The sequence below is a fragment of the Podarcis filfolensis genome, assembly GCF_964270895.1.
Source record: "Podarcis filfolensis genome assembly, chromosome: 10".
Lineage (NCBI taxonomy): Eukaryota > Metazoa > Chordata > Lepidosauria > Squamata > Lacertidae > Podarcis > Podarcis filfolensis.
In genome coordinates, this window is record NC_139612.1 from 69377650 (window position 1) to 69396500 (window position 18851).

The 18851-nt window shown below is 47.5% G+C and overlaps 1 protein-coding gene across 1 annotated transcript; it reads right to left on the reverse strand.

The window, feature by feature from the left end:
* Positions 1-1151: 1151 nt before the first annotated feature.
* LOC310743118 (neo-calmodulin) lies at positions 1152-12460 on the reverse strand. Its single transcript, XM_083573241.1, has 2 exons — positions 11842-12460; positions 1152-1408 (listed from the first exon to the last, which is right to left on the reverse strand). Exon 1 carries the CDS (start codon positions 12298-12300, stop codon positions 11851-11853), a length of 450 nt encoding a protein of 149 aa, XP_083429367.1. The 5' UTR covers positions 12301-12460; the 3' UTR covers positions 1152-1408; positions 11842-11850.
* Positions 12461-18851: the final 6391 nt, after the last annotated feature.

Consider the following 18851-nt stretch of genomic DNA (forward strand, 5'->3'; position numbering starts at 1 on the left):
TTCTCCCAGGCCTTTGGCTAATTAAACATGGCCTTCTGACCTTCTGGCCTTCTGGGTTGTGGTTTTTGTTGGTTACTATGGTATGTATGTATGTATGTATGTATGTATGTATGTATGGTATGGTATGTATTGGGATGCAGGTGGCACTGTGGTCTAAACCATTGAGCCTAGGGTTTGCCGATCAGAAGGTCGGCAGTTTGAATCCCCGCAACGGGGTGAGCTCCTGTTGTTCGGTCCCAACTCCTGCCAACCTAGCAGTTCGAAAGCACGTCAAAGTGCAAGTAGATAAATAGGTACCACTCCGGTGGGAAGGTAAACGGCATTTCCGTGCGCTGCTCTGGTTTGCCAGAAGCGGCTTAGTCATGCTGGCCACATGACCTGGAAAAACTGCCTGCGGACAAACACCGGCTCCCTCGGCCTGTAAAGCGAGATGAGCGCCGCAACCCCAGAGTCGTCCGCGGCTGGACTTAACTGTCAGGGGTCCTTTACCTTTATGGTATGTATTTTTATACAGTCATACCTCATGTTACGTTTGCTTCATGTTACGTTTTTTCAGGTTGCGTCCCGCTGCAACCCAGAAGTACCGGAAAGGGTTACTTCCAGGTTCTGCCGCTCGCGCATGCGCAGACGTGCAATTGACGTCCCACGCATGCGCAGGAGCGGCGAATCGCAACCCGCGTGTGTGCAGGTGCGCCACTGCGGGTTGCATTCCTTTCATGTTGCGAACGGCCCTCCGGAACGGATCCTGTTCGCAACCAGAGATACCACTATATTCTAAACCACCCTGGGATCTTCGGATGAAGGGCAGTATAAAAATTTAATAAATCATAATGATGCTTCTCCCTAGTAGAGATGGGTCCATGCCCTAAGTTTCACAGGAAACGAAATTCCCTGTGAATTGTCTATGACTAAAGTTTGAACTGGAACGGGTAGATCTTCTGGCAAAAGGGCCAACCCAATTGCAAGGGAGGATCAAAGCTCAAAACCTGCTTGCCCTGGCTTACAAAGGCATGGGACCCAACCCTGGGAAGGTCTACTGCACAAGCACCCCTGAACTGAATGGGAGAGTCTCCCAGGGGATTGCGCCCAGAGATGGAATTGCCAGGTGTTCTCCAGGGCAGCCAGCCCTGCCAAATAATAGACTCCACAACTGAAAAGAGAACCATGGATTTATTTTCCCCTGGGGCCTGAGACGTCAACATCAGCAACATCTGCCCCAGATCGTTATTTCGGGTGTGTCTCCTTCAACCTGGCTGTGAAGAGGAAGACGCTTGAGAATGTTCCTTTGCAAGCTCCTCCAGTTCTCAGGTTGCAGTTCGGGGTATTAAGTGTCGACAGGGATGGTGGCGAGACGCATAGCATTTTTCTGCAAATTTCAGCCAGCGGGTAAACCGAAGTCTCAGCTCCGCTGCAAAGAGTAAAGAGGAGAAGAAAGAAATGGTGAAATAGAGAATACAGTGGTACCTCGGGTTACAGACGCTTCAGGTTACAAACGCTTCAGGTTACAGATGCTTCAGGTTACAGACGCTTCAGGTTACAGACTCCGCTAACCTAGAAATATTACCTCGGGTTAAGAACTTTGCTTCAGGATGAGAATAGAAATTGCGTGGCGGCACGGCAGCAGGAGGCCCCATTAGCTAAAGTGGTGCTTCAGGTTAAGAGCAGTTTCAGGTTAAGAACGGAACTCCGGAACGAATTAAGTTCTTAACCCAAGGTACTACTGTATGGTGAGGACCATTCGTCAACCCGCTTAGAGACATTATTGTTGTTGTTATTATTTATTTAATTTATATAGCGCCCTATACCTGGGGGTCTCAGGGTGGTTCACATAATAAAATCAAGATATAAAACCACAAAATGCCTAATAAATATAAAAACAACAACCCAATAGCCCCCCAAAACCCCACATAGGGTGCAAATCAGATCAGTCAAAGGCCTGGTTAAAAAGGAACCTTTTTGCCTGGCGCCTAAAGGGGTGAACTTCCCTGGGCATTCCACAGATGGGGAGCCACTGCAGAGAAGGCCCTGCTCTCGTGTTGCCACCCTCTGGACCTCTCGAGAAGGAGGGTCTCAGAAGATGATCTCAGGGTCTGGGTAGGTTCATATGGAAAGAGGTGGCCCTTGACATATTGCGGTCCTGAGCCGTGTAAGGAATCATGGAGTCGGAAGGTCCTTGAGTCCAACCCCCGCAACGCAGGAATCTCAACTGAAGCATCCCTGTCCGATAGCTGTCCAACTGTCCAAGAAAAAGCTAACAAGAGCTTTCACACTGCAGACAGTAACGGAATTGCAGGGAACCCAAAGATCATCTGTTCGGGCCTCAGGGCCACCTGGTGGTGAGGCCAACGCCAATAGCCAAAAGTCCCAAGGAGAGTCCAAAATCCAAAAAAGCTGTGTTCATCCAGTATTTTATACACACACACACACACACAGAGGTTCTCTTGCATAGCAGGGGGTTGGACTAGATGACCGCCCCGGGTCCCTTTCAACTCCATGAGTCCATGGATATATATATATAGAAAAACACCAAAGAGCAGCAGTACATAGCATAATCGCCAGGACAGATCCTGTACCATTATCCCTCACCTCTTCTGTTGTTCCCATCCTATGAGAAGGATACTCCCGAATCGGACGTTATATTAAAAAATGTCCTTTAACATGCGTGTTAGAGACGTGTAACTAGAAGCTGCTGGAGGAGCAGATAATGATTTTAATCACAGCAGGCAGAGTGGGGGAGTTTAACCCTTTCCTTCCCTCACCGCCGCTGCAGTCCTGATGAAAAGGACCCCTCTGAAGCTGCTATTTGCACAGGAAGGACACACACACAATTGGGTGCCAATGCGAAGAAGACACATTCCGTCCATTGCCCTGTTTCGTCCAGGTAAAGCCTTTTGTAACGCTGGAGCCGTGAGGAGAGCTCTGCAGGGCCAAAGCCCTACGGGACCGCTTCTCCTGGTATGTCCCACGGAGGACCTTACGGTCTTCAAACAAAAACATCTTGGAGGTCCCAGGCCACAGGGAGGTTAGGCTTGCCTCAGCCAGAGCCAGGGCCTTTTCAGTACTGGCCCCGAACTGGTGGAACACTCTGTCACAAGAGACTAGGGCCCTGAGGGACTTGACATCTTTCCACAGGGCCTGCAAGACAGAGCTGTTCCACCAGGCCTCTGGCCAAAGCGCAGTCTGACTCCCTCCTTTGGTAATCCTCACAGAACTCCAGCCCAATGGTTGCCATTAATTTGATTCTGAATTGATTTTAGAATGAATTGATTTTAGAATGCTGTATTACTTTATTGTTGTTAGCTGCTCTGAGCCCGGCTTCGGCTGGGGAGGGCGGGATATAAATAAATTATTATTATTATTATTATTATTATTATTATTATTATTATGAAGCAGAGTTCATCCCTCAGCCTGCTATGGCCGGCCAACCAGGGGGATCCGGGTAAACCCACAAGCAAGACAGGAACGTCGTCTGACTGAATGTCGTTGCTCACGCAGATCCTTAGGACTCCGAATCCCATCAGCCCCAGCCAGGGTAAGGCTGGCTATTAACAACTTGGGACCACTTCAGCTACGAGACGCATTCGCTGAGATTCCTGCCTTGCAGGGGGCTGGAATAGAGGACTTTGGGATCCCTTCCAGTTCTACAATTCTATGAGATCACCTTGCTCACCCACATGAGCCCATTCAAACACTTTGATTGGTGGAACTGGCATGGGTGCCACATACAGTGGTACCTCGGGTTAAGTACTTAATTTGTTCCGGAAGTCCGTTTTTAACCTGAAACTGTTCTTAACCTGAAGCACCACTTTAGCTAATGGGGCCTGCTGCTGCTGTTGTGCTGCCGGAGCACGCTTTCTGTTCTCATCCTGAAGCAAAGTTCTTAACCTGAAGCACTATTTCTGGGTTAGCGGAGTCTGTAACCTGAAGCGTATGTAACCTGAAGCGTATGTAACCCGAGGTACCACTATAATACCTGGTCCACATTTGTAATAGCTCGATAATTCAGCATGGCAGCATCTACACTTTGGAAGTCCCTGCCTATTGATAGGTGCCTTCGCTGTACTCTTTTCGGTGTCTGCTAAAAACATCCTTGTTTAGACGAGCCTAGCAGTTCGAAAGCACGTCAAAGTGCAAGTAGATAAATAGGTACCACTCCGGCGGGAAGGTAAACGGCGTTTCTGTGCGCTGCTCTGGTTCGCCAGAAGCGGCTTAGTCATGCTGGCCACATGTACGCTGGACACTGGCTTCCTCGGCCAATAAAGCGAGATGAGCGCCGCAACCCCAGAGTTGTCCGCGACTGGACCTAACAGTCAGGGGTCCCTTTACCTTTACCCAGATTCTTAGAAAGTTGATGTGAATTTTAACCTGTCTCATCATTTTAATTTCTTGTAGGTTTTAAGCTGCTGTTGTCGATTTCCCTTGATTTTACTGTTTTACCTTTACAGGCTGTTTTTTACAGTGTATAAATCTTATGAAATAAAACGAACAAAAAAAGATGATTTTTTTTGTTTTGCTGTGCCTTTTTTTTTTTTGAGTCGACCTTTGATATTTGTGTCTGTACCTCTGATATTTACATCAGGAAAATGGCATGGGAGGGGTTAAGCCTATCCTCTCGACCCAAACCTCCTGCTCTGGTCAAACTCATAGCCCTCAAAAACTGCGTGTTTCGGATTGTCGCCAGCCAAGCGTTACTCAAAGTAGTCACATCCATACATTTCACCCTCAATTTTGGTTGTTCTTTAAAAGCTATTCTGTGCATCTCAAATATCTTGAAACAAAAGGTAGTTTGAGAGCTGAGGATTAGGCAGAGGAAAGAAGCAAGAGAAAAGGCCATCAAGAAATACATTTCTGATTCTGCCTAATTTTCATCCTAAAATGGGATATATAGCAGGAACAGGAATAAACACCCATTTTTCCACATTTTTCCTCGGAGAAACCCATGCTAAAGTGCTGACAGATATCTGCCTAATATATACATTTTTGCTAAGCAACTTCTCCTAATATAATGCATCTTTGCATCTCGTTATTTTCACGAGTTTGCATTACTTGGTTGGGGCAAAAAAAAACAGAATGCAAAATTCGGAGAAGCGCAAATTTCAAAGAATGGTACCTATTGAATTGAATTCCTGCCCTGTCCCTAAGAGATGGCTCCCTGCCCGTGGTCACATCTCCCCTCTTCCCTCATCCTTCATCCACGCATCGCTGCCAAACTCTTGAACTGGAAGCTCCTCAGGGCAGACAACTCTCCTGCAACTGTGCATTTAATGTGAGATTAACCTGTACCTAGAGTGCAGGGCCTCGGGGGTCTCTGGCCACCATCAGCTTCTCAAACTCCTCGTAGGTGACTTTCCCATCCGAGTTGGCGTCCACCTGTCTCATCATCTCCTCCACCTTCTCGTCCGTGAACGTCTCCCTCAGGTTGACCAGCACATGCTCAAGCGAGCGCATGACTTCTCCCAGCTCCGATGAAGTGATCACCCCATCGCCATCCGTGTCAAAATGTGTGAAGGCCTCTTTGACCACGTCGAGTTCTGCTTCTGTGAACCGGTAAGCCATGGCGTGTCCGTCCTCTGCCCAGCACAACCTCTCTCTCTCTCGTCTCCAGGAAATCACTCTCTCGTTATCCCTGCTGAAATGGGAAAATCCAGCGTCTGCTGGAAGGAGGAGATGATGAAGGGCCGGATTGCTTCGGTCCACACCTTGGCCTGGAGAAGGATCTACTTGTTTGTGGTGAAACCAGTCAGAGGAACACCTTTGCCCCAGTGTAGGTCGGGCTCTTATAGGGTTGGCAGACCAGGTGATGCTCCACTATCAACATCCATCATCTCTGGAACTTCAAGGAATGCAAATCGGGTGGAGCTCTTGCACGTCGCAACTTTCATCGCATTATCCGTCCGGTTTCGTGACATCAGCACAAAGCCCTGAGGTCTCCCTAGTTGATTTTGTGGGTGTGTGGGTGCTTGTGTGATAAATGCACCGTTCACATAGGTGTCAACCGTCCCTTATTTGATGGGAAACTCCCTTATCCCAGCGCCGTGTCCCACTGCTGTCCCTTATTAATGATGTCCCTTAAATTTCCCGGGTTTCAAAGGAAGCAGCTCCTCTCCCTCCCTCCCTGCTGGCCAGGGAGGAGGGAGGCTCCAGCTGTGTTGCTTGGCTGCGTTGCTCACCCAATAAGGAGTCAAAGAACGACTGGGGGGTGGAGCTTGCATGCCTTGTGCTGATCAAATCAGCCGCGTTGCCTAGGGACTCGCCTTTGCTCAGCGCTTCCCAGCGGAGAGGTGACGGTGGTTTTCCTTGCTGCATCCCCTTTGCCGGGTTGCTGTGCTGTGGGAACCACCGCTTGAGGCTTCGTTTGGCTGCTGGCTGGGCTTTCTGCCTTTGGCTCAGAGGGACTCAGAAGTTGAACATACCTGTGCTGGGAAAATCCCTTATTTTTGCTGCTGATCCCTTATTTTTGAGGCTGCTGGTCCCTTATTTTCAAATCTGTAAGTTGACAACTGTGATAGGAACTTAGGAGTCGAACCGACGGTATTCGTCTCAGAGAATCGCAGAATTGCATTCTTTTCTGGTGTGGAAAGAATGCAGTCTGTCACTGAGCTACATAGTCCAAATATTAATCCTCCACACAGTGATTCTGCTGCAGATGCAACACATTTTCTCAACTCTCAAGAAGCACCGTTTTACTGACAGGGAAAACGCAGTTCCCTTTCTAGCTAGTCCATTGCTATTGCTGATCCTTCACTCACAGTTTGGTGATGGACTTGACATCAGCTGTTTGGGTTTTTTAAAAAAGGATTGGGCAACTTCATGGAGGATTAGGCTACTGATGGTTGCTATGTGCAGAGGCAGTGTATCTCTCAGTGCCAGGTACTGATGGAATGCATTGGTTCCTTCACACCCTGAGATTCTAGGAAGCATCTGAGATGAAGAACAATGGGCCTCTATAATTATGTCCTTATTGTAAGGACACATAATTATTTCCTTATTATGCTTTTTATAATTGCATCCTTATTATGACCACAATGTGAAATGTTGATCTCATCCACCCTCCTAGACCCATATTGGAAAGGGATATCACTGGTGACAATTTACATTGCCCTTCCTCCTGTCTGCAATAATCTGAGACGTTTAAGAATTTAATTTTAATTAAATTTTAATTAAATTTTCTGTTTTACAATTTAAGATACATATTTTTACACCCTTAAAATATCAGTGACTTCCCTCCTTCTCTTTCCATGGTTCATTTTACATATCATAAATCCCTGCATATTTTACAGAAACTATACCATTCAGAATTCCATCACTACATCCATCATGACTTATTTACCCTGTTGAATTTATCTTAATGCTGCCAGCGTTTTCAGCTGTACACAGTTATTTCCCATATATTCAATAAATGTTTTCCAATCTTCTCTAAACGTATGTTCTTCTTGTTCTCTTATTCTATATGTTAAGTCTGCAAGCTATACCTGAAGGAGCATCTCCACCCCCATCATTCAGCCCAGACGTGGAGGTCCAGCTTTGAGGGCCTTCTGGCAGTTCCCTCCCTGTGAAAAGTGAGGTTACAGGGAACCAGGCAGAGGGCCTTCTCGGTGGTGGCGCCCGCCCTGTGGAATGCCCTCCCGTCAGATGTCAAGGAAATAAAAAACTATCTGACTTTTAGAAGACACCTGAAGGCAGCCCTGTTTAGGGAAGCTTTTCATGTTTGACCTTTTATCGTGTTTTTAATATTCTGTTGGGAGCTGCCCAGAGTGGCTGGGTAAACCCAGCCAGATGGGCAGGGTATAAATATATTATTATTATTATTATTATTATTATTATTATTATTATTATTATTGATTTTGCTATAATAGTGGTTCAGCTCCTTTCTCCTGGGCTGTGTCCAGAAAGTGGGGGGGGGATGAGTGTTCGGACCCCTGGGCTCTCACTTGTGGGGTGCCTCAGGGTTCCATCCTCTCCCCCATGCAGCCGCTGGGAGAGATCATCAGCAGGTTTGGGTTGGGTGTCTATCAATATGCGGATGATACCCACCTCTACCTCTCTTTTAAATCAGAACCAGTGAAGGCGGTGAGGATCCTGTGTGAGTGTCTGGAGGCGGTTGGAGGATGGATGACAGCTAACAGATTGAGATTGAATCCTGACAAGACAGAAGTACTGTTTTGGGGTCACCGGGGGTGGGCGGGTGTGGAGGACTCCCTGGTCCTGAATAGGGTAACTGTGCCCCTGAAGGACCAGGTGCGCAGCCTGGGAGTCATTCTGGACTCACAGCTGTCCATGGAGGCACAGGTCAATTCTGTGTCCAGGGCAGCTGTTTACCAGCTCCATCTGGTGCGCAGGATGAGACCCTCCCTGCCTGCTGTCTGTCTCGCCAGAGTGGTGCATGCTCTAGTTATCTCCCGCTTGGACTACTGCAATGCGCAGAATGTGGCAGCTAGACTGGTGACTGGGAGTCTATTATTATTATTATTATTATTATTATTATTATTATTATTATTAACTGCGCAAATTCTGGCAACTTAAGTTGCCACCCTGGTTGTTTCCATATTTTACTACACTGGGCTTTGCCCTGATTTCAGAAGATGAGAGCACCAGGAGACGCCTGTGAATAGCTGTCAACTTACAGATTTGAAAATAAGGGACCAGCAGCCTTGAAAATAAGGGATCAGCAGCCAAAATAAGGGATTTTCTGGGCACAGGTATGTTCGACTTCTGAGCCCCTCTGAGCCAAAGGCAGAAAGCCCAGCCAGCAGCCAAACGAAGCCTCAGGCGGTGGTTCCCACAGCACAGCAACCCGGCAAAGCAGATGCAGCAAGGAAAACCACCGTCACCTCTCCGCTGGGAAGCGCTGAGCAAAGGTGAGTCCCCAGGCAACGCGGCCGACTTGATCGGCACAAGGCATGCAAGCTCCACCCCCCCAGTCGTTCTTAGACCCCTTATTGGGTGAGCAACGCAGCCAAGCAACCCAGTTGGAGCCTCCCTCCTCCCTGGCTGGCAGGGAGGGAGGGAGAGGAGCTGCTTCCTTTGAAACCTGGGAAGTTTAAGGGACATCATCAATAAGGGACAGCAGCGGGACACGGCGCTGGGATGGGCCTGTGGCTCCATCAAGCCAGTGCCCCCTTTATTCTAGCATCCCGTTCCTACAGCAGCCAGCCCCAAGTGGTACCTGAGTGCAATAGCTCTCTGGAAGGAAGTGAATGAGCAACAAGGACACAGGGTGATATCCAGAGCTTGCCCTGCTCAGATTTGCCCTATTGAAATTCTACAATTCCTGCATTGCAGGGGGCTGGACTAGAATGGCCCTTCCAACTCTACAGTTCTATGCCTCCCATGGCTAACTGTGTCCCATTCATTTAAGTGTGTCTGCCCTGAATGCAACTTGTTGTTGTTGAGTCGTTTAGTCATGTCCGCCTCTTCGTGACCCCCTGGACCAGAGCACGCCAGGCCCTCCTGTCTTCCACTGCCTCCCGCAGTTTGGTCAAACTCATGTTGGTAGCTTCAAGAACACTGTCCCACCATCTCGTCCTCTGTCGTCCCCTTCTCCTTGCGCCCTCCATCTTTCCCAACATCAGGGTCTTTTCCAGGGAGTCTTCTCTTCTCATGAGGTGGCCAAAGTCTTGGAGCCTCAGCTTCAGGATCTCTCCTTCCAGTGAGCACTCAGGGCTGATTTCCTTCAGAATGGAGAGGGTTGATCTTCTTGCAGTCCATGGGACTCTCAAGAGTCTCCTCCAGCACCAGAATTCAAAAGCATCCATTCTTCAGCGATCAGCCTTCTTTATGGTCCAGCTCTCACTTCCATACATCACTACTGGGAAAACCATAGCTTGAACTATACGGACCTTTGTTGGCAAGGTGATGTCTCTGCTTTTTAAGATGCTGTCTAGGTTTGTCATTGCTTTTCTCCCAAGAAGGAGGCGTCTTTTAATTTCGTGACTGCTGTCACCATCTGCAGTGATCATGGAGCCCAAGAAAGTAAAATCTCTCACTGCCTTAGAATGCAACTTAGACGGATACAAACCACAGGAACAAAGGCAACTGAGTCCAGCTGTTGGCCCATTGAGCTTGATATTGCCCACACTGACTGGCAGAAGCTCTCCGGCTGTTCAGGCCTCAGTCCTCCCCACCCCTGCCTGGTGATGCTGGTGGAATGGAGCTGGGATGTTCTGCACTCAAAGCAGATGCTCATCCCCTAAGCTATGGAGACCTGGAGGATCAGGTCAGTGGCCCAGCTGCTGCAGCACCCTGTTCACACAGCAGCCAACCAGACGCCTGTGGGAAACCCGCAAGCAGGATTCGAACACAAGATCCCTCTTCAGCGCTTGTTTAGATTACTGGATTCAGCTGAGATGGCAAAGCTGACATGCCTAATCAGAGAAAAGCCGTTGTCAACATTTACTAAAGATGGGGGGGGCGGGATATTAATTTTTTTGCACAAAAAATAAAAAATAAGTCGTTATATTTCGGGTTGAGGATTGAAGATAATGTTGGCACATAGAAAGTAGTTTTGTTGTCTGCATGGATGTGTTGAACAATTTTTATATACAACTGACAGATGAAGAATCGGAAGTTCTCTTTTTTTCTCTTTTCCTCTTGCTTTCTCTTTTTCCATTTTTCCTTTTCTCCTTCCTCTATTTCCCTGTTTTCTCTCTCTCTCTCTTTGATTTATGTTTTCGCTTAGATTAGGTTTCCAGTTTTGACAAAAAGAGATTTGATCATAAACTTCGCATTCCTTTTTCCCCAAATCTTAATAAAACCGATTCAAAAATAAAATAAAAAAGAGTTGTCTCCCCTCCTGTGGATTCCAGGAACTGGCATTTAGAAGCACTGTTTGCTGCCTCCAGCAGTTTGAGAAGCCTCTCAAATTTGCTGAGTTGCAGAGAAATGGAGTGCAGGCGGCGCTTTGTCCAGTTTAATTGTCAAATTTCTCCTGCCTGCTACACCACCACCTTCCCAGGAAGAAAGGCTTCTGGCCAAGCAAAAGAAAAAGTGAGAGCACAGAGGACAGAAGTGAATAACTACTAAGGGAAAGTGCAATTTGCGGAGCTCCATGGAGCTCCCTGCAAATTAAACATGGAGCTCCATGAATTAGTGGTCATCGTTGGCCACAGTAAAGTCTACAGGCCTGTGCCAGTACCTGTTTATACCCATCCCTGTATCACCTTGCCTTCTCCTATTCCTCCTTTCCCTTCGTTCTCTCTCCAGTTGAGTTTTGGGACTGTAGGCAGCTTGGGGCAGGGAACTGCCTCCTGCACCCCACTGCAAAGCAATGTACTGCCGTGAAAATTGCAATGGTTCGAAGCTTCTGGGAAATGATATTTAACGAGATGAAAAAGATGTTGAAATATACATTTATTAAGAAACCAGAAGCATTTTTACTTGGCATTGTAGGAGATGATATTAACAGACAGGATTGTAAGTTGTTTTTATATGCAATGACGGCAGCAAGAATATTATTGGCACAAAAATGGAAGCAAGAAGAACTACCGACGAAAGGACGAAATTCTTAGAAGGACCAGAGATTCTTAGAAGACTGGAGTAAATATATGAATTATTTGAAAAGTAATAGTAACGAACAGATTACGCTAGTAGGATTGCAAGAAATTTTGTAAGGAGGACTATTTGAAAATATTACAAGTAAGATTATGAGGAGAATTATTAGTTAGTGATAATTAAGAGTAATAGAGAAATTACGAAATGCAGAAGAACGGAAAATCATCAGAGGTGTTGACAGAAGTCAAAAACATTGTATAAGATAAGAAGTTATGTTATATGAATGTTGGAAATGATATGTTAAGAAGCTAATAAAAATATTTTTAAAAGAAAATTGCAACGGTTTGTTACCTAGGGCCTTTACTTCTCCATCATCACCCGCACAAATTCTTCGTAGTTGACTCTCCCGTCTCCGTCCACATCGGCCTCCTTGATCATCTCGTCCACTTCTTCGTCCGTCAGCTTCTCCCCCAGGTTGGTCATGACGTGGCGCAGCTCCGCCGTGCTGATGTAGCCGTTCCCATCCTTGTCAAAGACCCGGAAAGCTTCCCGGATCTCCTCCTCGCTGTCGGAATCCTTCGACTGCTTCGCCATCAGCGAGAGGAACTCGGCAAAGTCCACCGTGCCGCTGCCGTTCGCGTCCACCTGGTCAATCATGCTCTGCAGCTCAGCTTCGGTGGGATTGTGGCCCAGGGAGCGCATGACGGTGCCCAGCTCCTTGGTGGTGATGGCCCCGTCGCCATCTTTGTCAAAGAGCGAGAAGGCCTCTTTGTACTCGGTGAGTTGCTCCTCTGTGAGCCGCTGAGCCATGCTTCTGCCTCCAGTCTCACAACAAGCAACCTCGCACTCTCTCTCTCTCTCTCTCTCTCTCAGTTGTGATCCCTGCCGAAACAGGAAAAGCTAGCATGGTGCAGGGGCGTTGAGTGATGTCAGCCCACACCCTCATTCGTGGCCTAAGGCCTGGCTTTAGATCCCGCTCCTTTCTGGAGAAACCTGCTGAGAAGATAGACTCATCAGGCGTGGTCTGGTGCCAGAGATGGAGGGTGCTCCTCAGGGAGGGGCTGTAGCTCAGTGAGAAGATCATCTGCCTAGCAAGCAGAAGGTGTCGGGTTCAGTTCCCACTGACATCTCCAGGAAGGGCTAAAAAGCACCGGTTAGTTGCTGTGGCTGGCCATAGTTCCATCTGGCTGGGTTTCCCCAGCCACTCTGGGCAGCTTCCGACAAAGACCCAAAATACACTAAGATGTCACACATTAAAAACTTCCCTGAACAGGGCTGCCTTCAGATGTCTTCTGAATGTCAGGTAGTTGTTTATCTTTTTGACATCTGATGGGAGGCTGTTCCACAGGGTGGGCGCCACCACTGAGAAGGCCCTCTGCCTGGTTCCCTGTAACCTGGCTTCTTGCAGGGAGGGAACTGCCAGAAGGCCCTCAGCGCTGGACCTCAGCGTCCGGGCAGAACGATGGGGGTAGAGACGCTCCTTCAGGTATACTGGGCCGAGGCGAAGCTGAACAATATAACACAACACGATGGCCAATAACAATGCCACTAAACACTATTTATAGACTAATGCAAATGGTCAGAAATTGCAACCAAAGTCTCTAAATCTTCTTCTCCAGTCGCAGTAGAATAATTCAAAAGTTCGATATGTACGTAATCTGTCACCGAATATTGCCAGAACAGAGTTTCCAGATAACCAATCTGTTTCGCTCAATGCTTCATCAGCCTATCTTGATCTATTCTTCATCAGCCAGACTTGTAAGAAGTAATATGAGAAGGATGCAGTTTTATTTCTTTACAAGACAATCTTGCAGTATCATATGAGCATTGATCCAGAGCATATTTTCTACAGCGTTTATGTTTGCTTACATATAAGATTGGCAAAGAAGCAAAGCAGCTAGTGAGCCTGATCTTTATTGATCTGTTGCAACAGGGTGCTCCCCTCACACGCAGGAAAGGAGGAGGACCCCGACCAAAGGTGTGCCTGCCCTTATATAGACATTTTAAATTGCCCGCCCTGGAGTCCAAGACCACCCCCAGAAACATCAAAGCTACATCATAGAAAAGGTGGTCTACAGCAGAAATCTGAGTGGGTTGTTTATCTCTTGTCTGGCAAGTTACCTGTTAATGCTTACTTGATTGGATACCCTGGGGAGCCTGGCCAGTCTTTTGTAATGATGAATACTTAGTTCCTGTGCCAGGTCATAAAGGTAGACCCCTGACCATTAGGTCCAGTCGTGGCCGACTCTGGGGTTGCGGCGCTCATCTCGCTTTACTAGCCAAGGGAGCCGGCGTACAGCTTCCGGGTCATGTGGCCAGCATGACTTAGCTGCTTCTGGCGAACCAGAGCAGCGCACGGAAACACCGTTTACCTTCCCGCCGGAGCGGTACCTATTTATCTACTTGCACTATGGTCATAGGCTCACCCTATTCATACACAGACATACCCTTAAGACAGGATTTGTGAAGGAAAAGACAATGGGGAGGCTTTTCCATTTGACTTTGCAGAGCAAACATTTGGTCAGTTTGGGAGTCCAAAACGGTTCCAGGACTGTTTTCCTGTGCTGCTTCAGACATGTGGTTTATATATTTATGTAGATGTTTGCTTGGTACATTTATTATATATGTAATACCTTAATTTTTTTTTATTTCACATGGGAACCCCCCCAATTGTCTGCTACTCTTCTGATGACTTAAACATTCTGTTTTCCCAAAGCAAGAGAGCTGCTCCATCAAGAGGGGGAAGAGGCAAGGAGGAACATCCGAAGGAAAACCAAGCAACTTCATATCATATGCTTCCAGCGCTCCACCCCTTCGTTACACGGGAAAACACTTTGGGCTGTGTGGAAATTTCCAGGGGTCGAGACCCCCCTGTGAGGCAGTGTTTTGTTTGTTTGTCTGTTTGCTTTCCCAACCCCTCCACCTGGGAGCAAATCTCTGAAGCAAGCTGCAAAGGGTTTGTTGCAGGAATTTATGTATAGGTTGGGAGGGGGTTGCCCCTCCAGCAGATATCATGCACATGCAGCCCACTACCAAAACCAGCACAATCGCTTTTGTGACTTTTGTGATTTGTCCCCACAAAACATTTCATCACAGTTTCTTCCTATCTATTCAAAGGGCCTCTGCTGCACAATACCAAATGTAAGAATTCACTGATAAATGTCTCTATGTACTGGCTCACTGGGAAGACTTCAGAAATTCATATAGACATGTGAGCTCAGCTACCCAGCAGCCCCTCTGCCTGAGTGATAATCCCTGGCATCCTGATACCTGAGTGCCAGACAGGTAGCCATTCCAGAAATAACCAACCCAGATGAAGAAAAGGGCATGATTAACTTGGCTGGGAAACAGGGAAATGTAAATATCTCTTTTATTACACTTGATGGGTGTCTGGTGGAGGGCAAGGGGAACCATGGGGCAGGGTCCAGGATGCTCAGATTACTGCCACCAGACTTCCCCTTTCATGACGTAATCATGATGTATTAGTGATGTAGTTTGGGGGGGTGTAACATGGGGATTCTCTTTTGTTCGGGGCTTTCATCTTGTTCCACCTGGTGGCAGGTGGGAGTCCTGTCGCGACAGTCTTCAATAAAGACCAAGCCTACTGGCTGCTGTTTTGCTCTGGTATTCCTGGCTGGTGTCCTTGTTTTTTGTCCAAGGGAGCCCTCAGATTTCTCCATTAACAGGTTTTAGATCAGCAACTCCTGAGGATCAGCCAGGTTCAGGCTACGGTTGCCAACTTTCAAATCAGCTTGGGCAGCTGCGTCTCACAGCAGTTTGAACAGCAGGGATTTCACAGCACAAGTGTTAAGTGTCTCTTGCCCCTGGGAAATTGCCTGGGAGTGAACACAACCCTCTGATAGAGTTTCTCCACCCAGCTTAAGCAACAGTGATGGATCTCTTCCTGATAAACACCACTGTGGACTCACTCACCCTCGTGGCAGAGCTGGGCCTGTAACACTCTGCTTCAACAGGACTTCACATGTTCCTGGAACGGATCCTGGCACCGGACCAGTTTCCGTGGCTCAAGAACTCAATATAAGCCTTTAAATACAAGCAGGATTCCCCCTGCCTCTGCGCTATTGTTTTCCATTATTACTCAGTTCTACAGTATTTCTCTCCGTTGTGTATTTTGAGCCTGAACTGCGCTTGCAATTCTCCAGAGGTCTCTTTTTCAAGAAACGAAACCAAGGCGTTGTCTGTGTCGCTGACAACCCAGGAAGAACCCGCCTTTATTTCCCCGTGAAGCCTTGATGCAGAAATATCAAGCACGCAGCGCCTGGGTTGTTCAGTTTCACTTCTTTTCCCGCAGTTCTGAGGCACTCGGAGGACGAAGGTGACTCACTTCTAAACAGGATGTGACCCTTGCCAACACACTTTGCCTTCGGTTTCGGGTTCAGGCTCTTCGTTTCATTTTGGTGCCGTGTCCAGTAAGTAGCTGGAGACGAGGACGCTGAGATCTCCGTCGAGCTCGTGCAAGCTGTTATAAGAATTTTAAGGGCTTAGATATGTAATAAATGTTCATAAATGTACCAAGCAAACATGTACATAAATATATAAACCACATGTCTGGAGCAGCACAGGAAGACTGTCCTGAAACCATTTTGACTCCCAAACTGACCAAATGTTTTCTCTGCAAGGAGGGAGGGGGTGAGGGAACCTTCCCATTGTCTCAGGAATTGGGTAATCACCATCTCAAAGGAATGGCCAGACTACCAGGAAAGCCAATCAGATAAGGCATTATCAGCCTTCTTTATGGTCCAGCTCTCACTTCCATACATCACTACTGGGAAAACCACAGCTTTAACTATACAGTATGGACTTTTGTCGGCAAGGTGATGTCTCCGCTTTTTAAGATGCTATCTAGGTTTCCACTGCGGCGGGAAGGTAAACGGCCTTTCCGTGCGCTCTGGTTTCCATCACGGTGTTCCATTGCACCAGAAGCGGTTTAGTCCTGCTGCTCCACATGACACAGAAAGCTGTCTGTGGACAAATGCCGGCTCCCTCAGCCTGAAATGAGATGAGCACCGCAACCCCAGAGTCGCCTTTGACTTTACCTTTACCTCACTGGGTGACCTTGCACCAGCCACTGCCTCTCAGCCTAACCTAAGGAGTAAACCCTACACAAATGTGGAGTCCCTAAGAAGATTGGATGGCGCCTTTTACGCCTCCTTCCAGCAACTCCTGCAGCCCAGCTGGTGCCAAACGTCTTGCTCTGCTTTCCTTTGGACCACACATCAGCGAGGCCGAGATGGTGGTCTTGTTATCTCGGCAGCCCAGGACCTCCAGACATACTGCAAAGGCTTGCGCCCCAGGGAGGTCACTGACGCAGCAGTTTGACTTCACCCCCAGAGGTGCACTCCATTGTCTCTCAAGATAGACAGATGCCAACCACAACAAGAACTCTGAGTTGTCTACTACACATTGTTTGGGGAAAGTCACACTACCTTTCTCCCTTGTGCCCTGGATTTAGGACAAAAACTGTCTTTGCCATTTCAAAGAATCCTATAATGGCAGAGCTGGAAGGGAACCCGTGTTAAGTATAGTAGATTTAATTGACACAGAAATGGAAAATGTATGTGTATTAAAGGTAAAGGGACCCCTGACCATTAGGTCCAGTCGCGGACGACTCTGGGGTTGCGGCGCTCATCTCGCTTTATTGGCCGAGGGAGCCGGCGTACAGCTTCCGGGTCATGTGGCCAACAGGACTAAGCCGCTTCTGGCGAACCAGAGCAGCATACGGAAACGCCATCTACCTTCCCACTGGAGTGGTACCTATTTATCTACTTGCAGTTTTGACGTGCTTTCAAACTTCTAGGTTGTCAGGAGCAGGGACCGAGCAACGGGAGCTCACCCCGTCGTGGGGATTCAAACCACCAACCTTCTGATCGGCAAGTCCTAGGCTCTGTGGTTTAACCCACAGCGCCACACCTTTATATGTGTATTAATGCAGGTTGAAAATGGAAAATGGCTGTGTGAATAAGACTTGGCTTTTGTCTGTACTGAATCTTCCAATCTCCAGCTTCACTGGATGTTCCCAATGAAGATGCCATTCTATCATGAAAATGAATCATCTTATATCCCCGCAGGGTAGGTCAAGAGTATTACTCCAACATCCCAGATGGCCTCTAAGAGAGAGAGAGATGGTTAGTTGTTGAGTTTCTGGGCAAGGTGATAATTGAGGACTTGGGAGCAGAGCAAAGACACGTGAGGGAAACAGGCAGACGTCATAAATAATTGTGGGTTAGTCAACGAATTGCTTGCGGCTACTGGTCAGGTGCTTTAATTAGCCATGTGATTAATTAGCATGTAGTTCAATTATCCCTAGGACCTCATGCAGTTGGTATGTGGTGTCCTGTTTAAAAACAATAGCATCAAGCAGGTATGTCGTTTATACATTGGCACATGATATAATTGTGATAATGATAGAGGAACAATTCCATTCTTGGATATTTTGGGGGTTTTGAGTGGAAGTCACTGGGTTGGGATTAGAACTCAGTGCCATCGCCATCATGAACAGAAGAACTGAGTTCAAGTGCCACCCCAGTGAATTCCTAGGACCCCAAATTATTTACTAGTAAACGGTCTGCTGTTTGCAGTTTTGCACGATCGGGGGCATGGAGCAAGGAACCTCTCAGTGACTGCAGCTTAGGAACTGCAGTAGTGCTCAGACACATAAATTAAATTTATATGTTCATTTCCATGCTGCGTTTTAGCATTGCCCACTCAACAAAGCTCTCTGGGCGATTTGCAAATCGAGACAAATAAGCAATCAAGTCACATCCAAGCACATGTTAAAACTATGTTTTGTTGTTGTTGTTGTTTAGTCATTCAGTCGTGTCCGACTCTTCGTGACCCCCTGGACCAGAGCACGCCAGGCCCTCCTGTCTTCCACTGCCTCCCGCAGTTTGGTCAAACTCATGCTGGTAGCTTCGAGAACACTGTCCAACCATCTCATCCTCTGTCGTCCCCTTCTCCTTGTGCCCTCCATCTTTCCCAACATCAGGGTCTTTTCCAGGGAGTCTCCTCTTCTCATGAGGTGGTCAAAGTATTGGAGCCTCAGCTTCAGGATCTGTCCTTCCAGTGAGCACTCAGGGCTGATTTCCTTCAGAATGGAGAGGTTGGATCTTCTTGCAGTCCATGGGACTCTCAAGAGTCTCCTCCAGCACCAGAATTCAAAAGCATCCATTCTTTGGCGATCAGCCTTCTTTATGGTCCAGCTCTCACTTCCATACATCACTACTGGGAAAACCAGAGCTTGAACTAGACGGGCCTTTGTTGGCAAGGTGATGTCTCTGCTTTTTAAGATGCTGTCTAGGTTAGTGAAGAATAAAATAAAACCACAAGGTGGTATCCAGCAT